Genomic DNA, 27299 nt, shown 5'->3' with positions numbered 1-27299 from the left:
TTTGACTTTAATCCATTTATTCTATGATAAGTTATTATTTAGTTACTATAGTTTATCAAAGGACAAAATATCAATTTGGCCTTTATATTTGACCCAATTGGACACAAAAGTAGCACTTACGTCAAATCGACAATAAACTGGACAAATTGGATAGGACTGGCAGATTGAAATGAAAACTTACATTTTATTGTTTGATACTTTATGAAAATAACAATTAAGTCCTTACTTTTTTCAAAGAATTTTTAAATAAATTAATTTTGGTGTTGGAATTATTGAATATTTATTGAATTTGTTGATTTTTTTTTTATTTTCAATTTTAAGGTGAAATTGAGCAACTAAAAAAATGAATTGATGATTTTTTTTTTTAATTCTAACTTTCAATTGAATTTTATTTTTATTATTTTGAGGTTTTTTTGGGAGGAAAGCACAGAGATGGATAGGGCATAGGAGAACAATTTGGAGATAGAGAGCATAGAGATTAGAAGAACCAAATTGTAGCTTTAATAAACTCTCAGGACCAAATTTAAAATTCAAATTTTCATCTGAATTTGCCAAGTTTAGTGTCAATTTGGTTGCAATAACTAAATGTTGATGCCAAGTAAAAGGACTAAACTGGCCCTTTATCCATTTATCACAATTACTGAATTGGTCCCTATGGTTGGGGTCTCCTTTGGGATTTTGTCCTTCTAACAGAGGCATTGCAATTTTTCAAGGACTGGTAGTTTTGGCTTCAGAATTGCGTAGTCCACCCAGACCTCTTTGAAGTAAAGTATGCTTTTCAAATTTTTTAACAGGACAAAGTATAATAATAATAAGAAAAATTATTATTTGCCTCCGGACATTTGATATAATGCACTAATCAAGCCTTATATTTTCAAAGTCACATAATTTAATTCTTCATGTTTAATAAAGTCTTGCTCCCTGGCAAGTTCTCATCTTGTACATACAAAATATCAAGCAGGAAGCCAGCACCCTCCTAAAGTGCAACAGCAGAACCCACACAAAGATTTTAACTTGCATGAACCTATGACCAACCAAAAATATAATCAAGAACATAGACCAATGCCAGTGAGAAAGGATAGAGGAGGTAAGCCAATAAGGACGTCCAGAGAGGGAATGTGTTGCGGAAACTGGCAAAAGCACCCATCACAATGCACACGATGAAAATAACCAGAACTTCAGATGAAAAGTCCCATGTCAATCCTCTGATATAAACAAGCGCCAAGAATACCGAAAGGCAAAGGAGATTATTCATGGTTACTGCTCCATATAGCTACAGCAAGGAAAACATTAGAAGTTAGTAGTTTGCCCAGAGGCAGATTATTGATATATAAATATGATTGCCCAATTTTGATATATATAGATCTCCTAACACTGCAACAAGATAGGTAACCAAAGAAATTAGGAGATCTAATTGCTTAGTTTCAACTTCTTAAAATTAAACCTTAAAAACTATCCTCATTTCAGCTGTATCCATTAAGTGATTTTCCCTTTTATTTTCTTCATCTCTTGAGAAAAGGGCCATGGTTGCAGATCCATGACCCGTACCTAGAAGTTTCTCTACTGCCAACAGCATTACAATAAACCATAAACTGCCAACAGCAAGTTTATGGAAACCAGTTGCATGTTCATAATAGAATTTAGTACATTCTCTTTAAGACTCAAATTAAGTTCTTAACTACTAGCTTAAAATAACAGTAACTTAAGCCAGAAAATTTGGATTAGCAAATGTCCTTTGAGTTTGCTATTAATTTAGGTGACAGTCAATCCATTTTTTAGAGAATTACAAAATACAAACATCAAGAGGAGCAAATGAGAAACAAACCTCAGAAAATGTTAATGAAGCAGTTGTACATGTCTTCCGGCTAGCAAAGATAATTGCCGACACAGCCTCACTAGAGTTGGTAGCCAAGGGCAGTGCAATAAAAGAGATAAAGAAAGTAGGAATACTTGTTGCATCGGAAAAATTGTCAACAGCATCCACCAGAGGATCAGCAAATACAGCAGCAATAATGGTTCCTAATAACAACATTAATACTGCTTTGATGGAGATCCACTTGGGGTTTTCAACACCCTCTACAACCTCATTGCTTTGATCCTCCACTTGATCCTCAAGCCCCAACAGAGCATGTTCCCTCTTTGCTTGCTGTACATGAATAAGTAAATAAATCATAAACCTAGAATTGTAAGAACTAGCGAGAGTCATCACAGTGCTACTTACCCGCTGAAAGTTATCTAAATACGTGAATGTCCGAGAGCTGGGGTCAGTTATGACTGCCCCTGATCGCTTTGCCTCTTCAATCCATTTGGAGATACCATGGACGAACTCATTACAATCAATATAATTATCGCGCCTAATAATATCAAAATCTTTCATTATTTTATCCACAGCATCATCCCTATCAAAGTTAATCTCTTCAAAACGAATTCCTAATATCAGCGCTTTTAATTCAGAAGCTGAGAGTCTACCATCATGATTCTCATCAATAGCATGAAACAACCTGTAAGGTAATGAAAGCCAACAGTTACAGAAGATAATAGATAAAAAGCAGGACAGAAAAACAAATAAGTGACATTTTGAGTGATAAAGGAACCTACTTTTCCATCACATCTTTGTTAGGTTGACCATCATCAGTCAGGAACCTTCCCAAAGCACGCTGTCTTAAATGTTTCAAAATTCCTGACATCACATGTTTGAGCTTTACATAGGCAAGTCGTCTCCTCTGGATCCATGGCTGAAAGACCTGCACAATTATATGTGAGAGAAAAATCAAGGATAAGGCAAGGAATTCTTCAAAATAAATCACAGGAGGTAAAGTTAAAATCTGATAAGGTAGGAAGGCATTAAGTACGCAACATCTGCCTTGACTATTAGATCTCTTAGACATAGAAATGACAATGTTACATTAAAATCAAACCACATTATCTATGCTGTCCAAAATATTAGCAAAATTATTAGCTCATTCAAAAGATTCCTGCACTCCTCAACTTATACAATACATTGAAGACATCTGCAGAACTAAGGATGAGATAAACTATATAAGCATTAACAAACCTAGAGGAACATAAATATCTCTAGAAAAGGGAGAGTAAGAATATTTAATATCACAGATTCAATAAGAATTGAACTGGGATTAAATTAAATATAATATTTATTAATAATATTAATAAATTTTATGAAATATTAAGCTAAATATAACCAAATTTCAATATATTAGAAATTGTGTTGACAATTAATTTTAAATTAGATGTAATAATATTTTATAATGAAAAAAATTGTTGAATTAAACAATTAGATATTAATAGTAAATTCACTTGTTATGCTAACAAAGATAGAGTGTCTTTGTTATTATTATTATTATTATTATTATTATTATTATTATAAAATAAGTTTTAGTCGTTTAAATTGTAAAAAGACGAATAAACATAGAGGGGGAACATAGGAAAGTTGATACAATATACTTGTGCATCAAAGTCATATTCCCATCTCCAACCAAATGTTTGTAGCTTTCTAAACACTCCCTTCTATTGTGGGTACAAATTCCACAATGGAAAATAAATTACCAAAATTTTTAAATTGAATGATTGCTTGATTAGTTGGGTTGGGTTGTGTTGACATAATATGTTTATTAAATTGGTGATACTGTGTTTTTTTTTTGTGTTACTTGTTTATTAAACATGTTTTGACATGTTCATGTTCATGTCAACCCATTAATCTGAATGCTGAAACCCAAACCTCAACAAATGCTTTAAAAAAACAAAGCAAACATATAAAATAACAAAATTTGTGGTTCACACTTTTAACATAGAGCCACGTCCACAGGTATGATTTTTTAACTATCATCAAATATAATCAATAACTACAAGTTCAAAACTATATCACCGTCAACCGAATTACATCTAAGAAAACCCCCACAAAAAACTACACAAATACATTAGTTAGTCCCATTCATTCTCCTCTACACATGACGCAATATATTTACTACTGCAACACACATTGGGTATTTTCAACTATAATAAACAATATTTTCTTACTCTTAGACTATACCCTTTCTCTACTATAGGTTAAAACTTCTCTCCCTCTATTGAACTACAAGGGCAAGTGACACTCTCCTCAATGGGCAAGAGCCTCTCTACAATGGGCGAAAGCCACTCTCCTCAATTGGTAAAACCCTCTCTATGGGCAAAAGCCTCATTTTGTAGGCTAAAAGTCAAATAACTTTTCCATGAATATTCCTAATGTTAGTCCACTCAATCATAATCTAATTAAAAATCCAATTCTATTTAGGAATAACATCATAATAGGAATTCTATTTAATTTAGGAAATAATCATACATTCTATTGAGGAATATTTCTCCTCAAAGATCTCTTCAAATCTTACGAAGATTATGAGTCATAAATCTAACAAACACGAATTCCAACCCTAAACAAAATGCTTCCACTGAACCAAACTACTATAATTGAGCTAAAATCAAATGCATGTTTGCATTTGACAATGTGTAATAGACTTATTTAATAAAAAATTTAGGCTAAAGATTATAACTAAAAAGTATAATGTTAATATTTTTAGCTAGAAATAGGAAACTGAAAAGCTCATAAAAAATTTGTACTCATTTTTTTATTAATAGTGGGTACAAAGTGCATAAAATTAATTTATAGAGTTGGATTTATTTAGGAAAAAAAATGTTTAAAAAGTGAACAATATTGGTGGTTTAATAAAAATTTAATTGTATTTCTTTGATCTTTTTGGAGGAGAAACGAAACTTTTGGCAAAAAATAATTAATCCAGATGCCTGCTAAGTGCAATAAGAAATTGTACCTGATAAAGGCAATAAGAAATCAACATTAAGAGAGATAAAATAAGCACAATCAAGACTGCTAAGTGCCTTCCTGAAGCTGAATGGAGGAGTTGTGTAAGTTGAACAACAATAAATGGGATAACAGATATAACCATTATCCTTGCTGCATAGCATGTCCAAATATCAGTGCTAACACCGGTGCCTGCAACCATTAGCATTTCTGGAGTGTGAGGGCATTTACCAAATTTAAGTAGATATTACATTTTGTATTTGAATGGGTAATATTTCAAAATGACATTAATTTAAAGAGAGAAAATCTAGATTTTCAGCATCTAGCATTCATAAATATGTAGAATGTAAACAACACATTCTAAATTTTATTCTTTCGACACTTTCCATCTTCTCTGCTCATTGTGTCTTTATAATATTTGACATTTCAGATACCCCAGTTTAACTCTATGCAATAATTATCTCTCTATACCTTCATCCTTGCTCTCTCGTTGCTACTGCCTACCAACCAGTAGCTCACTCAAAATATTTTTCTCTACTTATTCTTTCACTACTTGATCCCAACTGCCATCAAAATGTATAAAAGATACCTTATTACATTTTCATTCAAGCAATATAAGAACGTTTTCCCCATAATTCAAATTCCTCAAATTTTAAATAGCCCCAAAATGCCATTAAAAAATGTCTCAGCAAACGTAGATGCTAATTTTAAGATTCCACGCTCCCAACAGACCTAGCTCTTTGGAGAAATATCCTGATAGCCTCATAGGCTTCACAATTTTTTCATAAATTTGTTGCTCAGTATTATCTCTGAACTTGCACTTGGCAGAGGCTTCTAGTTTGACTTGGACAATCATGTGATCAAAACAACAAGGTTTTCCAAGTTAATTATGTTTTACCTAATCCTAATACTTGATTTTGTAAATTTTTCAATGACTAATCAAAATATCTAAGAAATGCTACATTCCTCTTCATGACTTTAACAAAAAGGTCAGTTTATAATCCTAGTTTTCTGAAGCCCAAGTGAGCTGGATCTTTACTACAACTACTTTGTGTTTATATGATTTGGGCTGAACATTTTTTTCAATCATATATATACATATTTCTGTAACTTGCAAGAAGAGTAACATACCAGTTAAGCTGAATCCCTTTGTGTTCTGTCCATTTATCGCAACAGAATCTGTCTCCCCAAGGTCACATTTGCCAACAACAATGCAGGATCCCCAAATTACGGTAACCAGCATGACAGTTGACCCAGCCAGCAAGCCCATTCCAACAGAGACCTGGCTCTGAGCTGTTGCTGTACTCCCAGAAAGTCCAGATACTGCAGAGAAAAGGGAAGGATCAATCAAGAGAGAGAAAAATAAACAATACATATCTTAATGAAGGTATACTTTAAAGACTTACCTTAGTTTGCTGATCCAACTAATCCTGTATAATCTCAATTGATTGTAGTTAGCATAATTTTAGGATCTGATTTGATACACTAGCTGTATATATAGCTATGTATTCTCAAGGAGAAATCTAATTCAATTTTCTCATTCAATCTTTTTTTTCATGGTATCAGAGCAGGTTGTAAAGTCTTAGCTTGTTGAACCATGGCAGGAGATGATTTGAACAATGAAAATACGAAGGTACTAGAGAGTTGGTCACGAGTGTCAATCAAAACAAAGCACTTGATACCACTTCTCCATACTACCTGCATCCATCTGATTATCCAGGACTGATTTTCGTCACTCAACCCCTTAGTGAAAATGGGGATAATTATTTTACATGGAGATGCAGCTTTTTGAATGCACTGTATTCCAAAAACAAAGGAGGCTTTGTGGGCTCTAGATTTGCAGTAATGGATCCAGTGCAATGCGATTGTTCTCTCTTGGCTCACTAACGCTTTAGCGAAAGAGCTTCAACGAAATGCTGTCCATGCAGAAAAGGCAAGGGAGATATGGCAGGAATTAGAGGAAAGATTTATGCAAGGAATAGCTCCAAGAGTCTATGAGTTGAGACGTGTTATAGCACTTTTGCAGCAAGAAAAATTATTTGTTTCCTCCTAGTACGGAAAATTGGAAGCCGTTTGGGGAGAGTTGCAAGGACTCAGTCCAGTAACCTGTCTGCACTTGTGGTTGTACATGTGGAGCTGCAAAACAAATGCAGAACATGCAGGAAGAAGAAAAGGTCTTTGATTTTCTAATGGGACTTGATGAAGAATATACCACAGTGCGATCTCAAATATTAAGCATTGATCCATTGCCGAATCTTGGAAGGGCATATGCTATTTCTGCACAAGAAGAGAAACAGCGTTTAGTTGTTGCAAATCGGGCTCTTGTGATAGAAGCAGCAGCCTTATTATCTGAAAGAAGTGATACTCGATCCAAGAAAGTTGAAGATGAGAATCGCAATCGATTCCCACCTTGTGTGCACTATGGAAAAACAAATCACGGCAACAATTTTGTAGAAAGAGATGATTCTCCTTCATTTCAATTAATCTGTACATGGGTATATATATACAATTGATTCCTATAATTGTGTTCTACTAATTAGGAAGAAATCCTAAATAAGAAATCCTAAATAGGAATACAGAATACAGAATATACAGAGAAATAATATAGTGATTGACTTTCCATAACACTCCCCCTCGAGTTGGAGCATAAATGTTAATCATGCCCAACTTGTTACAAATGTAGTCAATCCTAGCTCCATTCAGAGCTTTTATGAAAATATCTCCTAACTGCTCTCCAGTTTTGATGTGTCCTGTTGAGATGATCTATTGTTTAATCTTTTCACGAATAAAGTGACAATCAATCTCAATATGTTTGGTCCGCTCATGAAACACAGGATTAGAAGCAATATGGAAAGTAGCTTGATTATCACACCACAATTTCGCAGGCAGGGAGGTCTTAAAACCTGTCTCATCTAGTAATTGAAGTATCCACATTACCTCACATACTGATTGTGCCATGGCTCTGTATTCGGATTCAGCACTAGATTGAGAAACTACACTTTGCTTCTTGCTTCTCCAAGACACCAAATTTCGTCCAACAAAAACGCAATATCCAGTAGTTGACCTTCTGTCAACCTTAAATCCAGCCCAGTCGGCATCTGAAAAACATTCAACATATGCCCATGATTACCATATAGCAAGCCTCTTCCTGGAGCGCCTTCAGATAACACAAGATTTGTTCCAAGGCTTCCCAATGAGCAACAGTTGGGGAAGACATAAACTGACTTACCACACTAACGGCATAAGCAATGTCAGGACGAGTGACTGTAAGTGTAAGGTAGTTCAATTTTCCTACCAATCTCCTGTATCTCTCTGGATCTTCAAACAACTCACTATCCCCTGCTAACAGTTGTAAAGTTGGAGTCATTGGTGCACTACAGGGCTTAACACCTAATTTTCCTGTCTCTGTCAATTGATCGAGGACATATTTTCTTTGAGACAAGAAAATACCCTTCTTACTTCTCATAACTTCGATACCCAAAAAATACTTTAACAATCCCAAGTCTTTGGTCTGAAAATGGGTTTGGAGGAAGGTTTTAAGAGATGAAATACTTGCAGAGTCACTCCCAGTGATGACAATGTCATCCACATAGACTACCAGGAGAATTAGACCAGCCTCAGATTGCCTATAAAATACTGAGTGATCACACTTACTCTTTTGCATACCAAATTCCTGTACTACTTCACTGAATCTCCCAAACCATGCCCTAGGACTTTGTTTCAAGCCATAAAGAGACTTCCGAAACCTACAAACTTTACCCAACTCCCCCTAAGCAACAAACCCAGGTGGTTGCTCCATATACACCTCCTCCTGAAGATTATCATGAAGGAAAGCATTCTTGATATCCAATTGATGCAGGGGCCAATCATATGTAGCTGCTAAGAGATAAACAAGCGAATAGAAGTAAGTTTAGCTACAGGAGAAAAAGTGTCAGAGTAATCAACCCCATATGTCTGAACATATCCTTTTGCTACAAGGCGTGCTTTTAACCTAGCCACAGAACCATCAAAATTTACCTTTACTGTAAATACCCATTTGCAACCAATAGCTTTCTTACCAGTGGGCAAAGGCAACAGTTCCCATGTACCATTAGCATCTAAAGCTTCCATTTCCTCTTTCATAACATCACACCAGTCAGGATGAGACAATGCCTCACCAACAGTATTAGGGATAGGAACAGAGTCTAAAGAAGTAACAAAACACCGAGAACAAGAAGATAATTGATTATAAGAAACAAAAGAAGAGATAGGCTAAGTACATGAACGTTTACCTTTACGAAGAGCAATGGGTAAGTCTAGATCAGAATCATGATCAGTATGAGGTACAGGATCTCCTAACGAAGTAGTCGGTGGAGAATCTAAGTCAGGAATCTCCAATCTCCTGGAATAAACATGAACAACGGGAGGTCGAGTAGGTCTAGAGACAGAAGGAACAGATTGTGGGTCAGGACTAGAGATTGATTGGACAGTATATATTAAGAGATCATCCTCCTCCCCCTGACTCTCATACACAAATGATTGAGGAAAAAATGGAGTGGACTCAAAAAATGTGACATCTGCAGAAATAAGATAACGATTAAGAGTAAGAGAGAAACAACGGTACCCTTTTTGGAGCCGGGAGGACCCAAGGAAGACACATTTGATAGATTTTGGATCTAATTTAGTAATTTGTGGACGAACATCACGCACAAAATAGGTACAATAAAAAATACAGGGTTCAATAGGAAATAAAGATTTTGTAGGAAACAAAGCAGCATAAGGAATATCCCTATTAAGGACAGAAGACGGCATACGATTGATAAAAAAAATGCCGTAGAAACTGCATCCGCCTAAAAGTGTTTAGAAACTTTCATCTGAAAAAGAAGAGCACGAGTTACCTCAAGAAGATGCCAATTTTTTCTTTCGGCCACGCTATTTTGGGATGGGGTATCCACATAGGAAGACTGATGAAGAATGTCATTTTGTGTCATATAAGACTGAAATTGTGCTGAAAAGTATTCTTTGGCATTGTCACTTTTTAATATGCGCACAGAAATATTAAATTGAGTTTTGATTTCATTACAAAAGGCACAAAAGATAGAAAACAATTCAGAACGATTCTTTATTAAATATAACCAGGTAACACAAGAATAATCATCAACAAAAGTAACAAAATAATGAAATCCAGTTTTAGAAGTAACAGAATAAAGACCCCAAACATCAGAATTAACTAACTCAAAAGGGGATGAAGCCCGTTTATTGAATCTAGATGCAGAAGGCAAACGATGATGTTTTGCAAACTGACACGACTCACATTCTAGTACTGATAGAGACTGAAATTGAGGACACAGCTTCTTCATGGTAGACAAAAAAGGATGACCCAATCTACAATGAGCTTCAAGAAGTGTTAGGGTACTAGAGCAAACAAGCGACCGCGGTACGTGATTTTCCAGAATGTAGATACCACCTGACTCGCGTCCTCTACTAATAATTTGTTTCATCATAAGACCCTGAAACAAACACTGGTCAGGAAAAAAGAAAACAGAACAATTTAAGATACGAGTAAGTTTACCAACAGAAAATAGATTAAAAGAGAATTTTGGTAGACACAAAACAGAAGACAAAGAAATTGACGAAGTCGGGTTCGCAGTTTCAAAACCCATGACACAAGAAGTAGAACCATCTGCTAAAGTAACAGTAGAGGAAGTGAGATTAGACTGAAAAGCAGATAGAAGACTAGAATTACCTGTCATGTGATCTGTCGCACCAGAATCAATAACCCATTTGGATGAGGAAGACACAAGGCATGTAGTGGATTTACCTGACTCAGCGATCGCAGTGACAGGGGAACTGGTAGGCTTTAGAGATGCCTGATACTGGAAAAATTGTGCAAAATCCTCTGCAGATACCAAAATAGTTTTCTCAGAGGAAGATACTGTAGAATTCTCTGCTGCCATATTTGCCATCTGTGATCGCTGATTTTTTCTCTGAAGTTGCGGACAATTATATTTTATATGGCCAGGCTCATGGCAATAATAACAAATGACTCCTCTTGAGTCCTGATTAGAACTAGCCTCTCCATTACGCTGATTACTTCTATTGCCTGTAATTCCTCCTCAACTTCCTCTTCTATTACCCTATTGTCCATTTGAATTACGGCTAATAAGAGCACTACTGGCAGGCTGTAAAGATTGGGTACTCTCTGTACAAAGGACCCGTGTGAACGTTTCATGCAAAGAGGAAATCTCAGAACTGTAGAGAATCTGAGATTTAGTAATCTTATATTCTGAAGGAAGGCCTGCAAGAAAACTCATAACAGTCAGTTGCTCCCGTTAGGCCTGCTGAACTTTCACATCAGGACTAAAAGACAACAATACATTAAGTTCCTCATATACCCGTTTAAAATCCATAAAATAAGCCGTGAGAGACTTATCCTCTTTCTCAGCACGGTAGAATGTCTTACAAACATCATAAATATGGGAGATATTCCCTTTACCAGAATACAGAAAATCTAAGTAATCCATCAATTCCTTAACAAATTCACAGTGATTAATTAAACTAATTACCTCACTATGAATCAAGTTCCAAAGTTGCAAAAACAACCGAGCATCCTCCCTTAGCCAAGTTTGTCGTGTGTCATCAGTGGGTGGATCTTTAGTAAGGTGATCATCCTTATCAATGCTACGCAAATAGACCCTAATAGTCTTACTCCACTCCAGGTAATTCGAATCATTAAGTTTGTGTTCCATGATCTTAGTCATCACCGAAATCACATCAGAAATAACATTCTTATTGTCTGCCATTTGTTGAGACAAAGAAAACTAACCGAAACGCTAATCCAAAGTGTTTATAGCAGCAAAATAATCCAAAATCACAAATCAAGCAAATACCGAAACAGGATCTGAGAGCCAAACCTCAGAAGTCCTTTAATGGTGTACTGGATCAAGCAACAGTACACAGTGGTGGAATGAGGGGGTTGAGGCGACGCCGGCGATGTTGATCGGGGTCGAAACGGCCGGTCGGCGGCCAAGGTCTCTCCTAAGCTGGGTGGTGAGAACAAATAGTCACCCTAGATTGATGATCTGCTCTGATACCATTTAGAAAGAGATGATTCTCCTTCATTTCAATTAATCTGTACATAGGTATATATATATACAACTGATTCCTATAATTGTGTTCTACTAATTAGGAAGAAATCCTAAATAAGAAATCCTAAATAGGAATACAGAATACAGAATATACAGAGAAATAATATAGTGATTGACTTTCCATAACAGATTTCTGTTACAAGGTGATTGGTTATCCTTCGGATTGGCACCAACCTGGAAAGCGAAATAACAGACAAGGAAAGCAAGGAAATCGTGGATATACCCAGCAACAGTGGGACAGCAGTACAATGAACAAGACAACCTCCTCAGGAGCAGCTTTTACCACTGTCGTAGATGAAAGTGAGTCTCCAATTCCAGGGCTTACTTCTGCACAACATCAACAATTATTGGCTCTATTAAGTGGGCAAGATGCAGCACTCAACAAACCATCAGTAAACATGGCCATTTCATCAAGCTTTTCTGGTAAGACAAAAGATGCATGGATAATTGATACCGGAGCCACACATCATATAACAAACAAAATTGAATCTTTGTCAAATATGATTCCTAGCTCAAATAGACCACCAATTCAAATTCCTAATGGAGAAATGGTAACAGTAGAAGCCTTGGGACGAGTTGCTATTGATAAAGAATTGGCTCTTAAACGAGTACTCGGAGTGCCTAATTTTTGCTTCAATTTATTATATGTCAGCAAATTGACAAAAGATTTAAATTGTTCATTAACTTTCTGGTCAAATTCTTTTGTCATACATTACTTACACTCAAGGAGGCTGATTGGAGTGGGTAGAAAGAAAAACAGTCTTTATTACTTGGAGCCATTGAGAGGAGGGAAGGCATTAGTGGCAAGGCACACTACCACTGCAAGTTTATGGCATTGTCGCTTGCGACATCTACCAATGAATAAATTATCTCTGGTTCCAGATTTACATGTTTCTTTTGATAATGGGGACAATTCAGTTTATGAAGCTTGCTACAAAGAAAAACACACGAGATTATCTTTTCCTATTACTATGAATAAAACAATGCATGCTTTTGATTTACTTCACTGTGATATTTGGGGACCACATAGAATCAAGTCACATTTTGATTCACATTATTTTCTGACGTTAGTGGATGATTTCAATCGAGTAACATAGGTGTTTCTCATGAAGCACAAATCAAAAACCAAGAGATATGTGTTACAATTTTTCAATTGGGTTGCAACCCAGTTCAATGCAAAAATTAAAATTTTGTGAACAGATAGATAATGGTCTGGAGTTTACTCATGGAGAGTTGCTAAAATTTTATTTTGACAGTGGAATGGAGCATCAGACTAGTTGCACATATATGCCACAGCAAAATGGCGTAGATGAACGCAACATAAACATCTCTTGAAGGTAGCACGTGTTAAAATATGTACCATAAATAGTTAGGATATGTGTATCTGTAGTGATTGTATGAATATATTTAGGTGCTAAAATCATGGCTATAATTACGTATTTAATTAGGATTGTATTTCCTATTTAGTTGTCCTGTACAGATTATAAATTGACACCATTGGCTTGAGGGAATAATCAAGCTCTTCAATCATTCTCAATATTCTTCTTCTGTTCTATTTTCTCACAAGGTATCAGAGCCCCCGGTGAGTCTGATTTGAAATCTGAAACAAAATCCTCATAGGGAGGAACTTTTTCTCTTTTTTCGGTCACTTTCTGGGAGTCCATGGCTGTCATAGCCTAGCCTAGTGGATTACCCAGCCCAGGATCGGCCTCTACACTGACCTCCGGTGAAAGACTCCAGTACACACCCCTTCACGCGCGGTCAGCCCGCCGTCACACGCGCCAGTGCGTGAGCCCTCTCCGGCAACCGTCTCTCGCCAACGCTTCTTCCCGTCGACTCGCTGACCTTAGACGACCTCAATCACGCTGGTCCCGTCACCTGTTTCTCACTTTTTTAACACTACCTCTTCATATAGTAGGCTTTTCTAACGTATTTCTAAGCAACATTTCAGTGTGCTTCTCTTGCCAACATGTCTGAGATTGAGGAGTTCTCCAATACAACCTCCAACACAGATTCTGAGATTCTCACACCCATAACCAACACAGGTTCTGAGATTCTCAAACCTATATTTTCTTCCATTGGTAATTCACCAGCTATTACTACTGTTAAATTAGTAGAAAGTCAAAATTATGTCTTGGGCTGCATCAGTGGAATTATGGTTTATGAGGCAGGGGTATGATGACCACTTGGTTAAAAATGTCATAGATATAACTTTAACAAATAGAGCTAATTGGACTAAGATTGATGCTCAATTGTGTAGTCCATAGTTGTTAAAGGTGTGCCTGAGGCGCCGTCAAGCGATGGAGGCTCAGCTGCCTGCGCCTTAAAACTGTCCAGGCGGGTGACACTGAGAAGGCGTTGCCTAGGCTCAAGGTGCACCTGCTCAAGCGCATTCGAGCACGCCTCAGTGATCCTAGCGCCCTATTTAATGAAGGGGACGTTTATAACAGCCCCACTCCATCCCGACAGCAGAAGTAAAAAAGAAAAAGGTCCCGACAGCAGAAGTAAAAAAGAAAAAGGTGAAAAGAAGTTAAGAAGAAGAAGACAAGAAGAAGAAGAAGAAGATTATAGAAACTTAGCTGATCTCTACATTCAGGTTTGTTATTCTTGACTTCCTCTTCCATTTCTTGTTCCTTTCTTCCTTTCTTTCTTTCTTCCTTTCTTTCTTTCTTGCTCATCATCAGCTTCTTCTCCATCTTCTTTTCTTCCGTCTTGGTGGTTCTCAAGCCATGGCTGCTGCTTTCTTTATTCTTTCTTTCTTCATTTTTGCTGGTTTTCAAGCCATGGCTGCTGCTAGCATGCTTTTTTCTTTTCAATTTTCCTCCCGTTATGCTGCTGAAATTTTCAGTGATCTAGGGTTTCACCTATGTTGTATCTGCTGCTTTTTCTTTGCTCTTCTTTTCTTCATTTTTGTTGGTTTTCAAGCCATAGTTACTGCTAGCATGCTCTTTTCTTTTCAATTTTCCCTCTGTTATGCTGCTGAAATTTTCGGTGATTTAGATTTCACTCCTGCTGCATCTGCTGTGTTTTTTTTTTTTTTTGTTGAGTTGATTTTTTTTTTATTTGACAACACCAGCAGCTGCTTTGTGCTTTTTGATGACACAAGTTGCTAGTTGATGACAGATTGCTTATGCGCTTTCTTTTGCGATTATTTTCAATTCTCTGTTCAACATTTGGCTATTTGTTGATTGCCTCTCACATGTAACCCACTAACCCTTAATTTCTTATATCTTAAATTATAATAAAGAGCAAAAAGACAAGTGAAAATTAACATAAATATATAAAATGACAATAAATAAATTATTTACTATAAAATACAGCACAGCAGTAATGAATGGGTGTTTGTTGCAAGTTGCAACATGAATGATATATTGATAATTAAGTTATTAACATATTGATAATTAACATGCTTTTTACTGTAATAACATAAATAAATAAAATAGTTTAATGGGTGTTTGTCGAATGTTCTTTATTGAATATTTCAAAAATTATTTACTATAATTTTTACTTCTTGAATACAAATATTATTTGAAATGACAATTGAGTGGGTGTTTGTGACTTGTATGTGAGTGATAAATTGCTTTGCTAAACTTGCTATGCTATTGATATAGAGAGTTGATATTTCTTGTTTGGTTGTAAAAGATGGACATTGGAACATCTTCTACTGCCATTGAAGATAAAAGTGGCAATAATAGAAAAGATCCGGCTTGGAAGTATGTGCATTTATTAAAGCCACCAAATACCAATGATCTTGTTTGTAACTTTTGTAATAAAATTACAAAGGGAGGGATTTACTGAGCTAAGCAACACTTGGTTGGGGGACATCGCAATACCACCATGTGCAAAAGGTGTCAAGCACATGTATGTGAAGAAATACAAGACTATATGTTAAAAAAGGTTGCAGCAAAGGACTTTGATAAAACTTCTTTTCCTGATTTTGAAGATGTTGAGAGGATGGGTGATGATGAAAACGAAGATGAAATTGGTGCAAACATAGAAGTCCCACAGCAAAGAAGTAATAAAGTTGCAAATATGAGAAAGAAGCCATGGACAAAGGGTCCTATTGATGTATTTTTTGCTCAAAATGCAGAAAGGGCAGTGAAAGATAGGAAGAATGCAAAGTTGAAGCAAACCACCATAAATAAGGCATGTAAAAAGGAATTGCGAGAAAAGGCATGTAGGTATATAGCTCGATGGATGTATGATGCGGCAATTCCTTTCAATGCTGCTAATTATCCAAGTTTTCAAGTGATGTTAGAGTCTGTTGGACAATTTGGTATTGGTTTGAAGGCACCAAGTTACCATGAATTGCGGGTTCCCTTGTTGAATAAAGAAGTTACTAATGTGAAGAATGAATTGAAGTCCTATGAAGAAGAATGGGCAAAGTATGGTTAATCTATAATGGCAGATGGTTGGACAGATAAAAAGCAAAGGACTTTAAATAATTTCTTAGTGAATTCTCCAAAGCGAACAGTTTTCCTTGAGTCTGTGGATGCTTCAGAGTATTCAAAGACTGGTGAGAAGATGTTTGAGCTGCTTGATAGAATTGTGGAGCGTGTTGGAGAGGCTAATGTGGTTCAAGTAGTGACAGATAATGCTAGCAACTATGTGCTTGCAGGTAATTTTAAGTTTTAATTTTTATTAAATTATTTAAATTTCATTTTAATTAACAATTGTAGTAAATAAAAACTTCTCATATTCATTTTGTTTTTAGGAAAGTTGTTACAAGTCAAGCATCCACACTTGTACTGGACTCCTTGTGCTGCCCATTGCTTAGATTTGATTTTAGAAGACATTGGGAAAATGCAAAAATTTCATAACACAATTAAAAGGGCAGTGACAATGAATGGCTACATTTATGTTCGTCCAGGTGTGGTGAACATGTTACGGCACTTCACCGGTAAAAGAGAACTAATTAGGCCTGCTGTCACAAGATTTGCAACTGCTTTTCTCATCCTTCAACGCATACATAAGCACATGACCAATTTGAGAAAAATGTTTACTTCAGAGGAATGGACCACAAGTAAGTAGGCAAAAGAGCAAGCTGATAAGAAAGTGACTAGTATTGTCATGATGCCTAGTTTTTGGAGTACTATGGTGTACATCTTAAAGATATTTGGTCCATTAGTCCATGTGCTTCGATTAGTTGATGGTGAGAAAAGGCCTGCAATGGGATATATTTATGAGGCTATGGATAGGGCTAAAGAAGCAATTGCAAAGTCATTTGGTGAAAAGGAAGAAAAATACAAGGCGGTGTTTGAGATCATTGATAAACGATGGGAAAGCCAACTCCACCAACCTTTGCATGCAGCTGGACATTATTTGAATCCTGAATTTTTTTATTCAAATACTCACATTGCTGCAGGTGAAGAGGTTATGACTGGTTTATACACAGTTCTACAAAGGTTGATTCCAACCCAACAAGAGCAAGACAAAATCATGAAACAACTACTTTTGTATCAAAATAGTGCTAGCATTTTTGGGATGCCTGTGACAATTAGGAATCGAACAGCAATATCTCCAGGTAACATAATTTTAATCATAACCATTTAATCTTGTCTTGCAATTTTTTTTAATCATGATTAATATGCGTTATTTTATTAATAGCTGAATGGTGGAATGCTTACGAGCTTCAACTCCAGATTTGAGAAATTTTACAATAAAAGTGCTTAGCCTCAATTGTAGTGCATCTGATTGTGAGCGTAATTGGAGTATCTTTGAGCATGTAAGTAACAAAACATGTCTCTTTACAATTATACTTTTAATTTATTCTTTCTTAAAAATTACTTATTAAAATTGTTATATTTTACAGATTCATAGTAAAAAAAGAAATAGGCTAGCTCAACAAAGATTGAATGATTTGGTGTTTGTGAAGTATAATCGGGTATTAAGGCGCCGATATGATGCACGTCACCACATTGACCCCATTTCATTGAAAGACATAGATGATAGCAATGAATGTTTGATGGGTCAAATGGAAGAAGAGTTAGAAAATGATGAACTTGTGTTTGAGGATGACAATTTGACTTGGAATGCGGTTGCTGAAGCTATTGGAGTTGAAGAGGATGCCTACAATACTAGATCCGAGAAAGGAAAAAATATAGCATCTGCAGTTGCTTCAAGATCTATGTCAAAGCATAAAGGAAAGCCACCATCTAGAGCTGATACTACTTTACTTAGAGAAGAGAAATCTTCTGAAGAAGATGAAGATATTGATTTTGAAGAAGATGAGTATGAAGAGGACGAAGCTGAAGGGGAAGATAAGGAAGATCTTAATGCTGCTTTTGATATAGATTGAAGTGTAGTGAACTAGTTATTTTGTAATTAGTAATTAGTACTTTAGTTTTGATTACTAATGCTACACTTGAAATAGATTAAGAAGTAAGTAGTTAACTAGTTATTTTGTATTTAGTAATTGGTACTTGACTTTAGTTTTGATTACTAATGCTACTCTTCATATAGATTGAAGAGTAGTTAACTAGTTATTTTATAACTAGTTATTTTGTAACTAGTTAACTACTTTCTTTCTTGGATTTTGATTACTAGTATGACTAGTGTCTATCATGTTAATATGTTAAGATTGTGACACTTTATATTAGTTTCTTAAAATAAAGTAGTACATTTTTATTCTATTTAGATTGCAAAATTATTATTACCTTATGTTTATTAGTTATTATTACGTTTAGTTTTATGATAGTTGAAATTTGATGGAATATTTATATTTTTTTGAATTTTTTTTTATTTTTGCGCCTCTCTTTGCTCGGGCGAGCGCCTTGCGCCTTGCGCCTAGGCTCCAGGACCCTTGGCGCCTTGGTGCGCCTTGGGCCTTTAATAACTATGATGTAGTCTCTTGTGGCATTCTCTAGACCCAAAATTACTTAATATTTTTCAGTCTTGTAAAACCTATTGCAAAGTCTGGACTAAAGCGAAAACCTTATATACAAATGATGTGCAGCGGCGTATTTATAAGGTAGTATCAAATATGGTTCATCTACAGCAAAATCAACAAGATATGTCTAGTTATTTGGGACAGGAACAATCACTGAAATATGAATTTAATTCTATCATGCCATGTACTAATAATATTTCTGAGTAACAGCGAGACAGGTTCTTCATGGTTTTGGCATTGATTAGGCTAAGACCTGACCTTGATTCTGTTAGAAACCAGATATTAACTAGTCCGGTTGTCCCACTCTAGAGGATGTGTCTGCCAAGCTTCTACGCATCTCACTCAATAAAAATAATTTCTTCGGAATTAAATCTTTAGTTTTAGCTGCACAAAGTGGAAACCAACCGAGACGGTACTTATCAGAGAGGCAAGGGTAAAAGGCTCCATTGCACTTATTGTAAGAGTAATCACACTCAAGACACTTGTTGGGCCCTTCATGGTCGATCACCACGCCCCATTCAATCAAATAATATGGGCCGATCAACTGCTCATATGGCTCAATCCGGTGAAAATGGTATTCTTCCATTACTTGATGGAAAGGATTAGGTGTCGGATTCTATCTATTAACTGGGGCTGATTACAAGGAGTATTTGCAATATCAAACAGCCAAACAACAATCTTCCAGCAGTGCTCATTTTGGTAATTCCTTTGCTTGTCTAACACAGTTTTCGCTCACTGGTCCATGGATCATAGACTTTGGTGCTTCTGATCATATATCTGGTAACAAAAATCTTTTTTCATCTCTATTTTCTCCTTCGGTTTTGTCTAAAGTTACTTTGGCTAATAGTTAAGGGCATAGGAGAAGTAAAAATCTTTCCATCTATTCCTTTAACCACAGTTTTATTCACTCCATAATGCCCATATAATTTAATCTCTATTAGTAAATTGACTAAAAATCTCAATTGTTCTGTCACCTTTACAGCTAACTCTGTTATTGTGCAGGACCAGACTACGGGGAAGATGATTGGAGTAGGATGTGAGTCACAAGGGTTGTACCATCTTTCTACTTCAATTTCTCCGGTTGCTCTTGCATCTACCACTTCCACTGATCTTCAGGTCATCCGACTCTTGCCAAATTGCAAAAATTAGTTCCTACTCTTTCTAGTTTATCTTCTTTTGAATGTGAGTCCTGTCAACTTGGGAAACAAAGTCGTGTTTCCTTTCTCAAGCAAGTCAATAATAGGGCTAAGTCCATGTTTGAAATTGTCCATTCAGACATCTGGGGTCCAAGTCGTGTCAGTACAACTTTAGGATTTGATTATTTTGTTACTTTTGTTGATGATTATTCTCGTTGCACTTAGTTATTTTTAATCAAGACTCATTCTGAATTATTCTCTATATTTCAAAAATTCTCTACTGAAATACGTAATCAATTTGATGTTTCTATTAAAATACTTCGTAGTGACAATGCAAAAGAATATTTGTCTACTCCCTTTACTCATTTCTTATCTTCTTAGGGTATTACTCACCAAACTTCATGTGCTTATACTCCTCAACAAAATGGGGTTGCCGAACGAAAGAATCGTCATCTAGTTGAGACTGCCCACACTTTACTCATTCACCATAATGTTCCTCTTCGTTTTCGGGGAGATGCTATTCTTACTGCTTGTTACTTAATTAATCGAATGCCTTCTTCTGTTTTGCAGAATTAGAGTCCTCATTCCATTTTGTTTCCCGACCAAGATGCCCATCAATTGTTCCTGCGTATATTTGGTTGTATTTGTTTTGTTCATGATCACACTCCTGGCAAAGACAAACTTCAGCCCAAATCAATAAAATGTGTCTTTTTGGGATATTCTAGACTTCAAAAAAGTTACAAATGCTACAATCCGCTTACAAATAAATACTTTGTATCAGCTGATGTAACCTTCTTTGAAACATCTCCCTATTTTTCCTCCAACATTACATCCAAGGGTTTTATTCCCACTGCCTTACCAGTTCCTACTCTTCCTCCACCACCAATCAGTCCACCACCTTTACACGTCTACTCACGTCGTCCTCATCCTCCCACTAACACCATTGATGCTCCTTTGCTTGATATAGGTACAACACCGGCTCCTGGTGACTCTCGCCCTCCTTCATCTTCACCTATTCTGATCTCGCCTTCAACAGACGATGCTACTCCTCCCATTGCCATCCGAAAAGGTATTCGTTTGTCTCGAAATCCTCATCCTATTTATAATTTTATGAGTTATCATCGTTTGTCTCCTTCCTACTATGCTTTTGTCACCACTTTGTCTAATGTATCTATACCTTAGAGAAGTTTTGGAACATCCAGGACGGTGTAATGCAATGGTTGAAGAGATGACTGCTCTCCATAATAATGACACTTGTGAAGAAAGATATACACATGATTTTTATTAATTTGGAGAAGGCTTATGATAGTATTCCAAGAGATGTCTTATGGAGTGTGTTAGAATAAAAGAGGGTATCTATTAGATATATACAAGTGTTGAAAGATATGTATGAAGGAGCAACTACTATTGTGCGCACAGTGGGAGAGGACACGAGATTTTTCGATCTCAATTGAATTACACTAAGGATCAGCTATAAGTCATTACCTTTTTACATTAGTTTTAGATGAATTGACGAAACATATCCAATAGAGTATTACTTGGTGCATGATGTTTGCGGATGATATTATTCTAATAGATGAGACGCGAGAAGGAGTCAATAGAAAACTAGAGCTTTGGAAAAGTACTCTAGAGTCAAAGAGCTTTAAGTTAAGTAGAACGAAGACAGAATACATGCATTGCAAGTTCAGTGGAGGCCAACTGGTAATAGGGAAGGAGTTAGTTTGGATGGAGTGGTACTGTCCCAAAGTAACCACTTTAAATATCTCGGCTCAGTCTTTCAAGTAGATAGGGGATGTGAGGAGGATGTTAGTCATAGGATTAAAGCCGGATAATTAAAGTGGAGAAGTGCCACGGGAGTTTTATGTGATCACAAGATTTCCAATAAGTTGAAAGGAAAATTTTACCGTACAGTCATATGACCGGCTATGTTATATGGTAGTGAGTGTTGGGCACTAAAGGAGTCGTATGCGTCTAAGATAAGAGTTGCAGAGATGAGAATGTTAAGGTGGATGAGTGGCCATACTAGACTAGATAAAGTCCGTAATGAGAGTATTAGAGAAAAGGTAGGAGTGGTGCCAATTGAGATTAAATTCAGAGAAGGGAGATTGAGGTCGTTTGGTTATGTAAAGCGCAGATATATGGAGACTTCAGTTAAACAAGTAACATTAGGTTAGAGGATAGAAAGAAAAAAAGGGGTAGACCTAAATTGACTTGGAGAAGAGTAGTATAACATGACCTAGAAGCATTACACATTTCTGAAGATTTAACCCAAAATCGTTTAGAGTAGAGAAAGCGAATCCATATAGCTGACCCTAAATTTTTGGAATAAAAGCTTAGTTGAGTTGAGTTGAGTTGAGTAGAATGGCCATGATAAGTTCATTTATCTCATTGTTTATGTTGATGACATTGTTATTACAGGAAATGATTATGTTGGGATCTCAAAACTCAAACAACACTTGTCCAGTCATTTTCAGACTAAGGATCTTAGGAAGCTAAAGTATTTCTTGGGGATTGAAGTGGCACAATCCAAGACAGATATCGTTATTTCTCAAAGGAAATAAGCTTTAGATATACTGACAGAGACAGACATGTTAGACTGTAAACACGCAGATACTCCTATGAATCTAAATGTCAAACTTATTCTTAGACAGGGGAAGCCATTGGAGGATCCTGGTAGATACCAGAGATTAGTTGAAAAAGTCAATTATTTTACAATCACACGCCCAAACATCTCATTTGCTGTAAGTGTGGTCAGTCAGCTCCTTCAAGCACCATGTAGTAGTCATTGGGATGCAGTTATTCGGATACTCATATATATTAAAGGAGCTCCAGGACAAGGCCTATCATATGAAAACGGGTCATTCACAGATTATTGGTTACTCAGATGCAGATTGGGCAGGTTCTCCTTCAGACAGACGGTCTACTTCAGGATATTGCATTATGATTAAAGGTAATTTGATTTCTTGGAAAAGTAAGAAGAAAGATGTGATTGCTAGGCCAAGTGCAGAAGCAGAATATTGAGCTATGACTTTAGCAACTTGTGAACTTATATAGTTGAAACAACTTCTCCAAGAGTTGAAGTATGGGAAACTTAAACAAATGCAGCTAATCTGTGACAATCAAGCTGCACTTCACATTGCCTCTAATCTAGTGTTTCATGAGAGAACAAAACATATAGAGGTGGATTGTCATTTCATCAGACAAAAAATTGAATCTGGGTGTATTGCCACTAGCTTTGTTAGCTCAAATGACCAATTAGCAGATATACTGACAAAATCTCTCAGAGACTCTCGGATTGAATATATTTGTAACAAGCTTGGAGCATATGATTTGTACGCTCCAGCTTAAGGGGGAATGTTAAGATATATACCATAAATAGCTAGAATATGTGTATCTGTAGTGATTGTGTGAACATATTTAGGTGCTAGAATGATTGCTATAATTACGTATTTAATTAGGATTGTATTTCCTATTTAGTTGTCCTGTACAAATTATAAATTGACACCATTAGCTTGAGGGAATAATCAAGCTCTTCAATCATTCTCAATAATCTTCTTCTGTTCTATTTTCTCACAGCACTGATGTTCCAAGCAAGTCTACCTAAGACGCTTTGGGGTGAGTGTGTACTAACTGTTGCATATTTAATCAATCGCATACCAGTAAGTGTTTTGCAAAACAGAACGCCATATGAGGTGTTGCATGGAAAGAAGCCAACATATGCACATCTAAGGAGCTTCGGTTGCCTCTGTTATGCGCATGTGAATAATAAAATACACGATAACTTTGCTCTTCGAGCCAAACAAGGCATCTTTGTTGGATATCCATATGACAAGAAGGTATACAAAATCTTTGACTTGGAGAACAAGATGATTTATGTCTCCCGAGATGTTGATTACTTAGAAGAAAATTACCCATTTGCGCATATTTCAACAACAACCATTGATTCTCCAGTTAATATGAATTCTTCTGTTGTTGCTGATACTCCTTTCAGTGCGTTGGAACCATATAATTCTATTGGCAGTGTATCCAACGCAGATGACATAACCAGGGCTTGTCAACCATTGGAAGGAGTTGAATTAAGTAATACTCAATCAGTTGCTCTAAGTGAATCAACGTCCATTTCACATGCTGAATCAGACTCTCATATGCCATCTATGTCCACAGCAATACCATCTTCAGCTAGTCACATATCAGAAAATTCAAATGATAATGCTCAAAATCCTTCGAGTAAAAGGCAGAGAAAAGTTTCTCATTTACTATCAGGATATCATTATACTTTGCCTCCCTCTCTCACTCCTTCGGATGACCAGACTGCCTCTCTCACTCCTTCGGCCAACTCGACGGTATATCCTCTCTCTCTCACTCTATTTCTTATTCCAAGTTTTCACCCACTCATGCTACTTTCTTATCGGCCATCTCATCAAATGATGAGCCAAAAACCTATCATCAAGCAGTCAAACATCAACATTGGAGGGATGCTATGACAAGAGAAATTTTTGCTTTGGAAGCTAATCGCACTTGGACCTTGCAATCATTGCCACCAGGAAAGAGAGCAATTGATTCCAAGTGGGTCTATAAAATCAAATATCGACCAGATGGAAGCATTGAGCGCTATAAGGCGCGTTTGGTTGCAGAAGGGTACACTCCAGATTGAGGGAGTTGATTTTCATAAGACTTTTGCTCCCATTGCAAAACTAGTCACTGTCCGATGCTTGCTAGCCGTTGCTTCAATCAAACAATGGGAGCTGCATCAACTAGACATCAATAACGCCTTTTTGCATGGTGACTTAGAGGAGGAAGTATACATGAAAGTACCTCAAGAGTTTTCCAAACAGAGGGGAGCACCGTGTTTGTCGCTTGCGAAAATCTCTATACGGTAAGCATCCAGAAATTGGTATAAAAAAATTCACCACTGCCTTACTTGCTATTGGGTTCCAACAATCTACAGCTAATCATTCCTTGTTTATTTTTTCTGGTGGATCCTCTTATGTTGTTGTACTGATCTATGTTGATGATGTCATAGTCACGGGCATTGATTCAGATCGAATTGCAAAATTAAGACGCTATTTCGATGATAAATTTCATATCATGGATCTAGGCAAACTCAAGTATTTTCTTGGCATTGAAGTGGCTTGTTCTCCAAAAGGAATTGCTTTGAGTCAACGCAAGTACACTCTTGACATCTTGGCCGAAAGTGGACTCACAAGTTGCAAACCAGTTTCCTCTCCCATGGAGCAGCAACATAAGCTTTCTCTTGAAACCGGAGATTTTTGTGCCAATCCAGAACAATATCGTCAAATTGTTGGTTGATTGCTCTACCTCACCATTACTCGTCTATATATCAGTTATGCAGTATATATTCTTAGTCAGTTTATGCATGCTCCAAGGAAACCACACTTAGATGCAGCATATCGTGTGTCACGATATTTGAAAGGTAATCCCGGCCAAGGAATACTGCTCCCTTCTAACAATTCACTAGAATTACAAGCATATTTTGATGCTGATTGGGCAGGCTATCCGACAACTCAGAAATCCACCACTGGTTACATCATTTTTCTTGGTTCCTCACCTATCTCATAGCGCTCAAAGAAGCAAACAGTAGTTTCACGCTCCTCGGCCAAGGCAGAATATCGAGCAATGGCCACTATCACTAGTGAAATTATCTGGCTTAAAAGCTTATTACAAGATCTCCATGTGTCTCACATATTTCATCGATCCCTTTGTTTTGCGACAACCGTGCTGCTATTCACATTGCTGCTAATCCAGTATTTCATGAATGCACGAAACATATTGAAATCGATTGCCACTTTATCCGTCAACACATTCAGACCAAAGTCATCACTCCAACAGCAATTTCATCCACTCATCAGTTGGCAGACATCTTCACCAGTTCGCTTGGGCGCGACCATTTTCATCAGTTACTGGTCAAGTTGGGCATTTCGCAACTGCATGCTCCAACTTGCGGGGAGTAATGAAGGTATACTTTAAAGACTTACCTTTGTTTGTTAATATGTATAATCTCAATTGATTGTAATTAGCATAATTTTAGGATGTGATTTGATACACTAGCTGTATATATAACTTTGTAATCTCAAGAAGAAATATAATTCAATTTTCTCATTCAATCTTTCTTTTCATATCAGTCAGAACCCAAAAGTTCTGAAGTAAAATCTAGCACTGTAGAGTAGTAAAAATTAGGCAAGAAATACAGGATAAAACAAAGACAAATAAAAATTAATATTTGATTCTTAAAGTAGTAACATTTAGGACTGCAGCTGAATAAAGTTGAATAAAAATAATAGACAAAATTCTAGGCAACCTAACAAAAGGGAAAACAGAAAAAAAAATTAAATTCACATAAAAACGAATCGAATAGAATAGAATCAGATCGGATCAAATCGAATCTCTATACACTAATCGCATTACCAAGGATGAGCATAGCATCAGGAAGGGCGCCAAGCATGGGAAGAAACAATCCACCAACGATTCCAGGGCCCAACATCTGAAGCAAAAGCTCGCTACCAGTGGACAAGTAGGTAGCAGCTACGAACATTAGGTAGCCGTACACAATGATCAAAAACAAGTTACCAAGCACAGTGGAGGTACAGGGCATGAAGCCATAGGTTTGCTCACAGGATTCCTCAGCAGAGAAGGGATTGAGAAGGATGTAAGGCGGGGTCCGGAGGGAGTGGAACCCATCAGAAATCAGATCGGAGGACTGAGAAGAAGAGAGGGGCCGGGAATGAACGGCGGAGGGAAGGAGGAGGAGGAGGATCGGAAGAATAAGGAGGAGGAGGTGGGGTTTGTGAGCAGGCATGGTTTGTGATGAGACGAGGACATAAAGAAAAGGAGAAAAGCGGAAGATGAAGAGACAGTTCACAGCTGGGTTGAGTTCAAGTAGAGCTGTTGAAGATTTGCTAAGAAAAAGAAAGGAAGCTCTCTGCTCAGCTGAGGTCCGGTAGTGTGTCCCGTGGATTGATTGTGAAAGGTCGGAGAAGGGAGACCGTTTGCAAGGACAACAATTTAAACTGGACAGCGATTATGACATTTTGTTTTATTGCTTTCCGCCTTTTCTACAGATTTACTCTGCTTTTAAATTATAAGAAAAACTATTATTTCTCAAAAAAATTATTATTTAACCTATTTAAAAAAAAATTAATTATTTATCGACTACATTTTAAAAATATATTATTTAATTTTTTTATTTTTATTTTATTAACTAATAATGTCAATTAAATTATAGTTTAATTTTTAATTTTATCATAATTAATTAATTAATATTTATATTTAAAAAAATATATGAGCTAATTTTTATTATTTAATTTTATTAATTTTTT

The 27299-nt window shown here is 36.5% G+C and overlaps 1 protein-coding gene across 1 annotated transcript; it reads right to left on the bottom strand.

Annotated features, from left to right (window-relative positions):
• Positions 1 to 841: 841 nt before the first annotated feature.
• On the bottom strand, positions 842 to 26996 carry LOC110667741 (sodium/calcium exchanger NCL). Its single transcript, XM_021828701.2, has 7 exons — positions 26389 to 26996; positions 5942 to 6133; positions 4821 to 5002; positions 2599 to 2744; positions 2222 to 2501; positions 1826 to 2146; positions 842 to 1273 (listed from the first exon to the last, which is right to left on the bottom strand). The coding sequence occupies exons 1-7, from the start codon at positions 26777 to 26779 to the stop codon at positions 1025 to 1027; spliced, it is 1761 nt and encodes a 586-aa protein (XP_021684393.2). The 5' UTR covers positions 26780 to 26996; the 3' UTR covers positions 842 to 1024.
• Positions 26997 to 27299: the final 303 nt, after the last annotated feature.

The sequence above is a fragment of the Hevea brasiliensis genome, chromosome 4 (assembly GCF_030052815.1).
Source record: "Hevea brasiliensis isolate MT/VB/25A 57/8 chromosome 4, ASM3005281v1, whole genome shotgun sequence".
In the NCBI taxonomy this organism is placed as follows: Eukaryota; Viridiplantae; Streptophyta; class Magnoliopsida; order Malpighiales; family Euphorbiaceae; genus Hevea; species Hevea brasiliensis.
Note: the sequence above shows the minus strand (reverse complement) of the source record. Positions and strands in the feature narration are given on the sequence as shown.

Excerpts from the sequence above, each read along its gene's own strand:
- LOC110667741 (XM_021828701.2), bottom strand. The coding sequence starts at position 26,779 with ATGCCTGCTCACAAACCCCACCTCCTCCTCCTTATTCTTCCGATCCTC. Across the intron at positions 6,134-26,388 it reads TGATGCTATGCTCATCCTTG|TATCTGGACTTTCTGGGAGT; the intron begins GTAATGCGATTA and ends TTTTCTCTGCAG. Across the intron at positions 5,003-5,941 it reads AAAGGGATTCAGCTTAACTG|GCACCGGTGTTAGCACTGAT; the intron begins GTATGTTACTCT and ends TAATGGTTGCAG.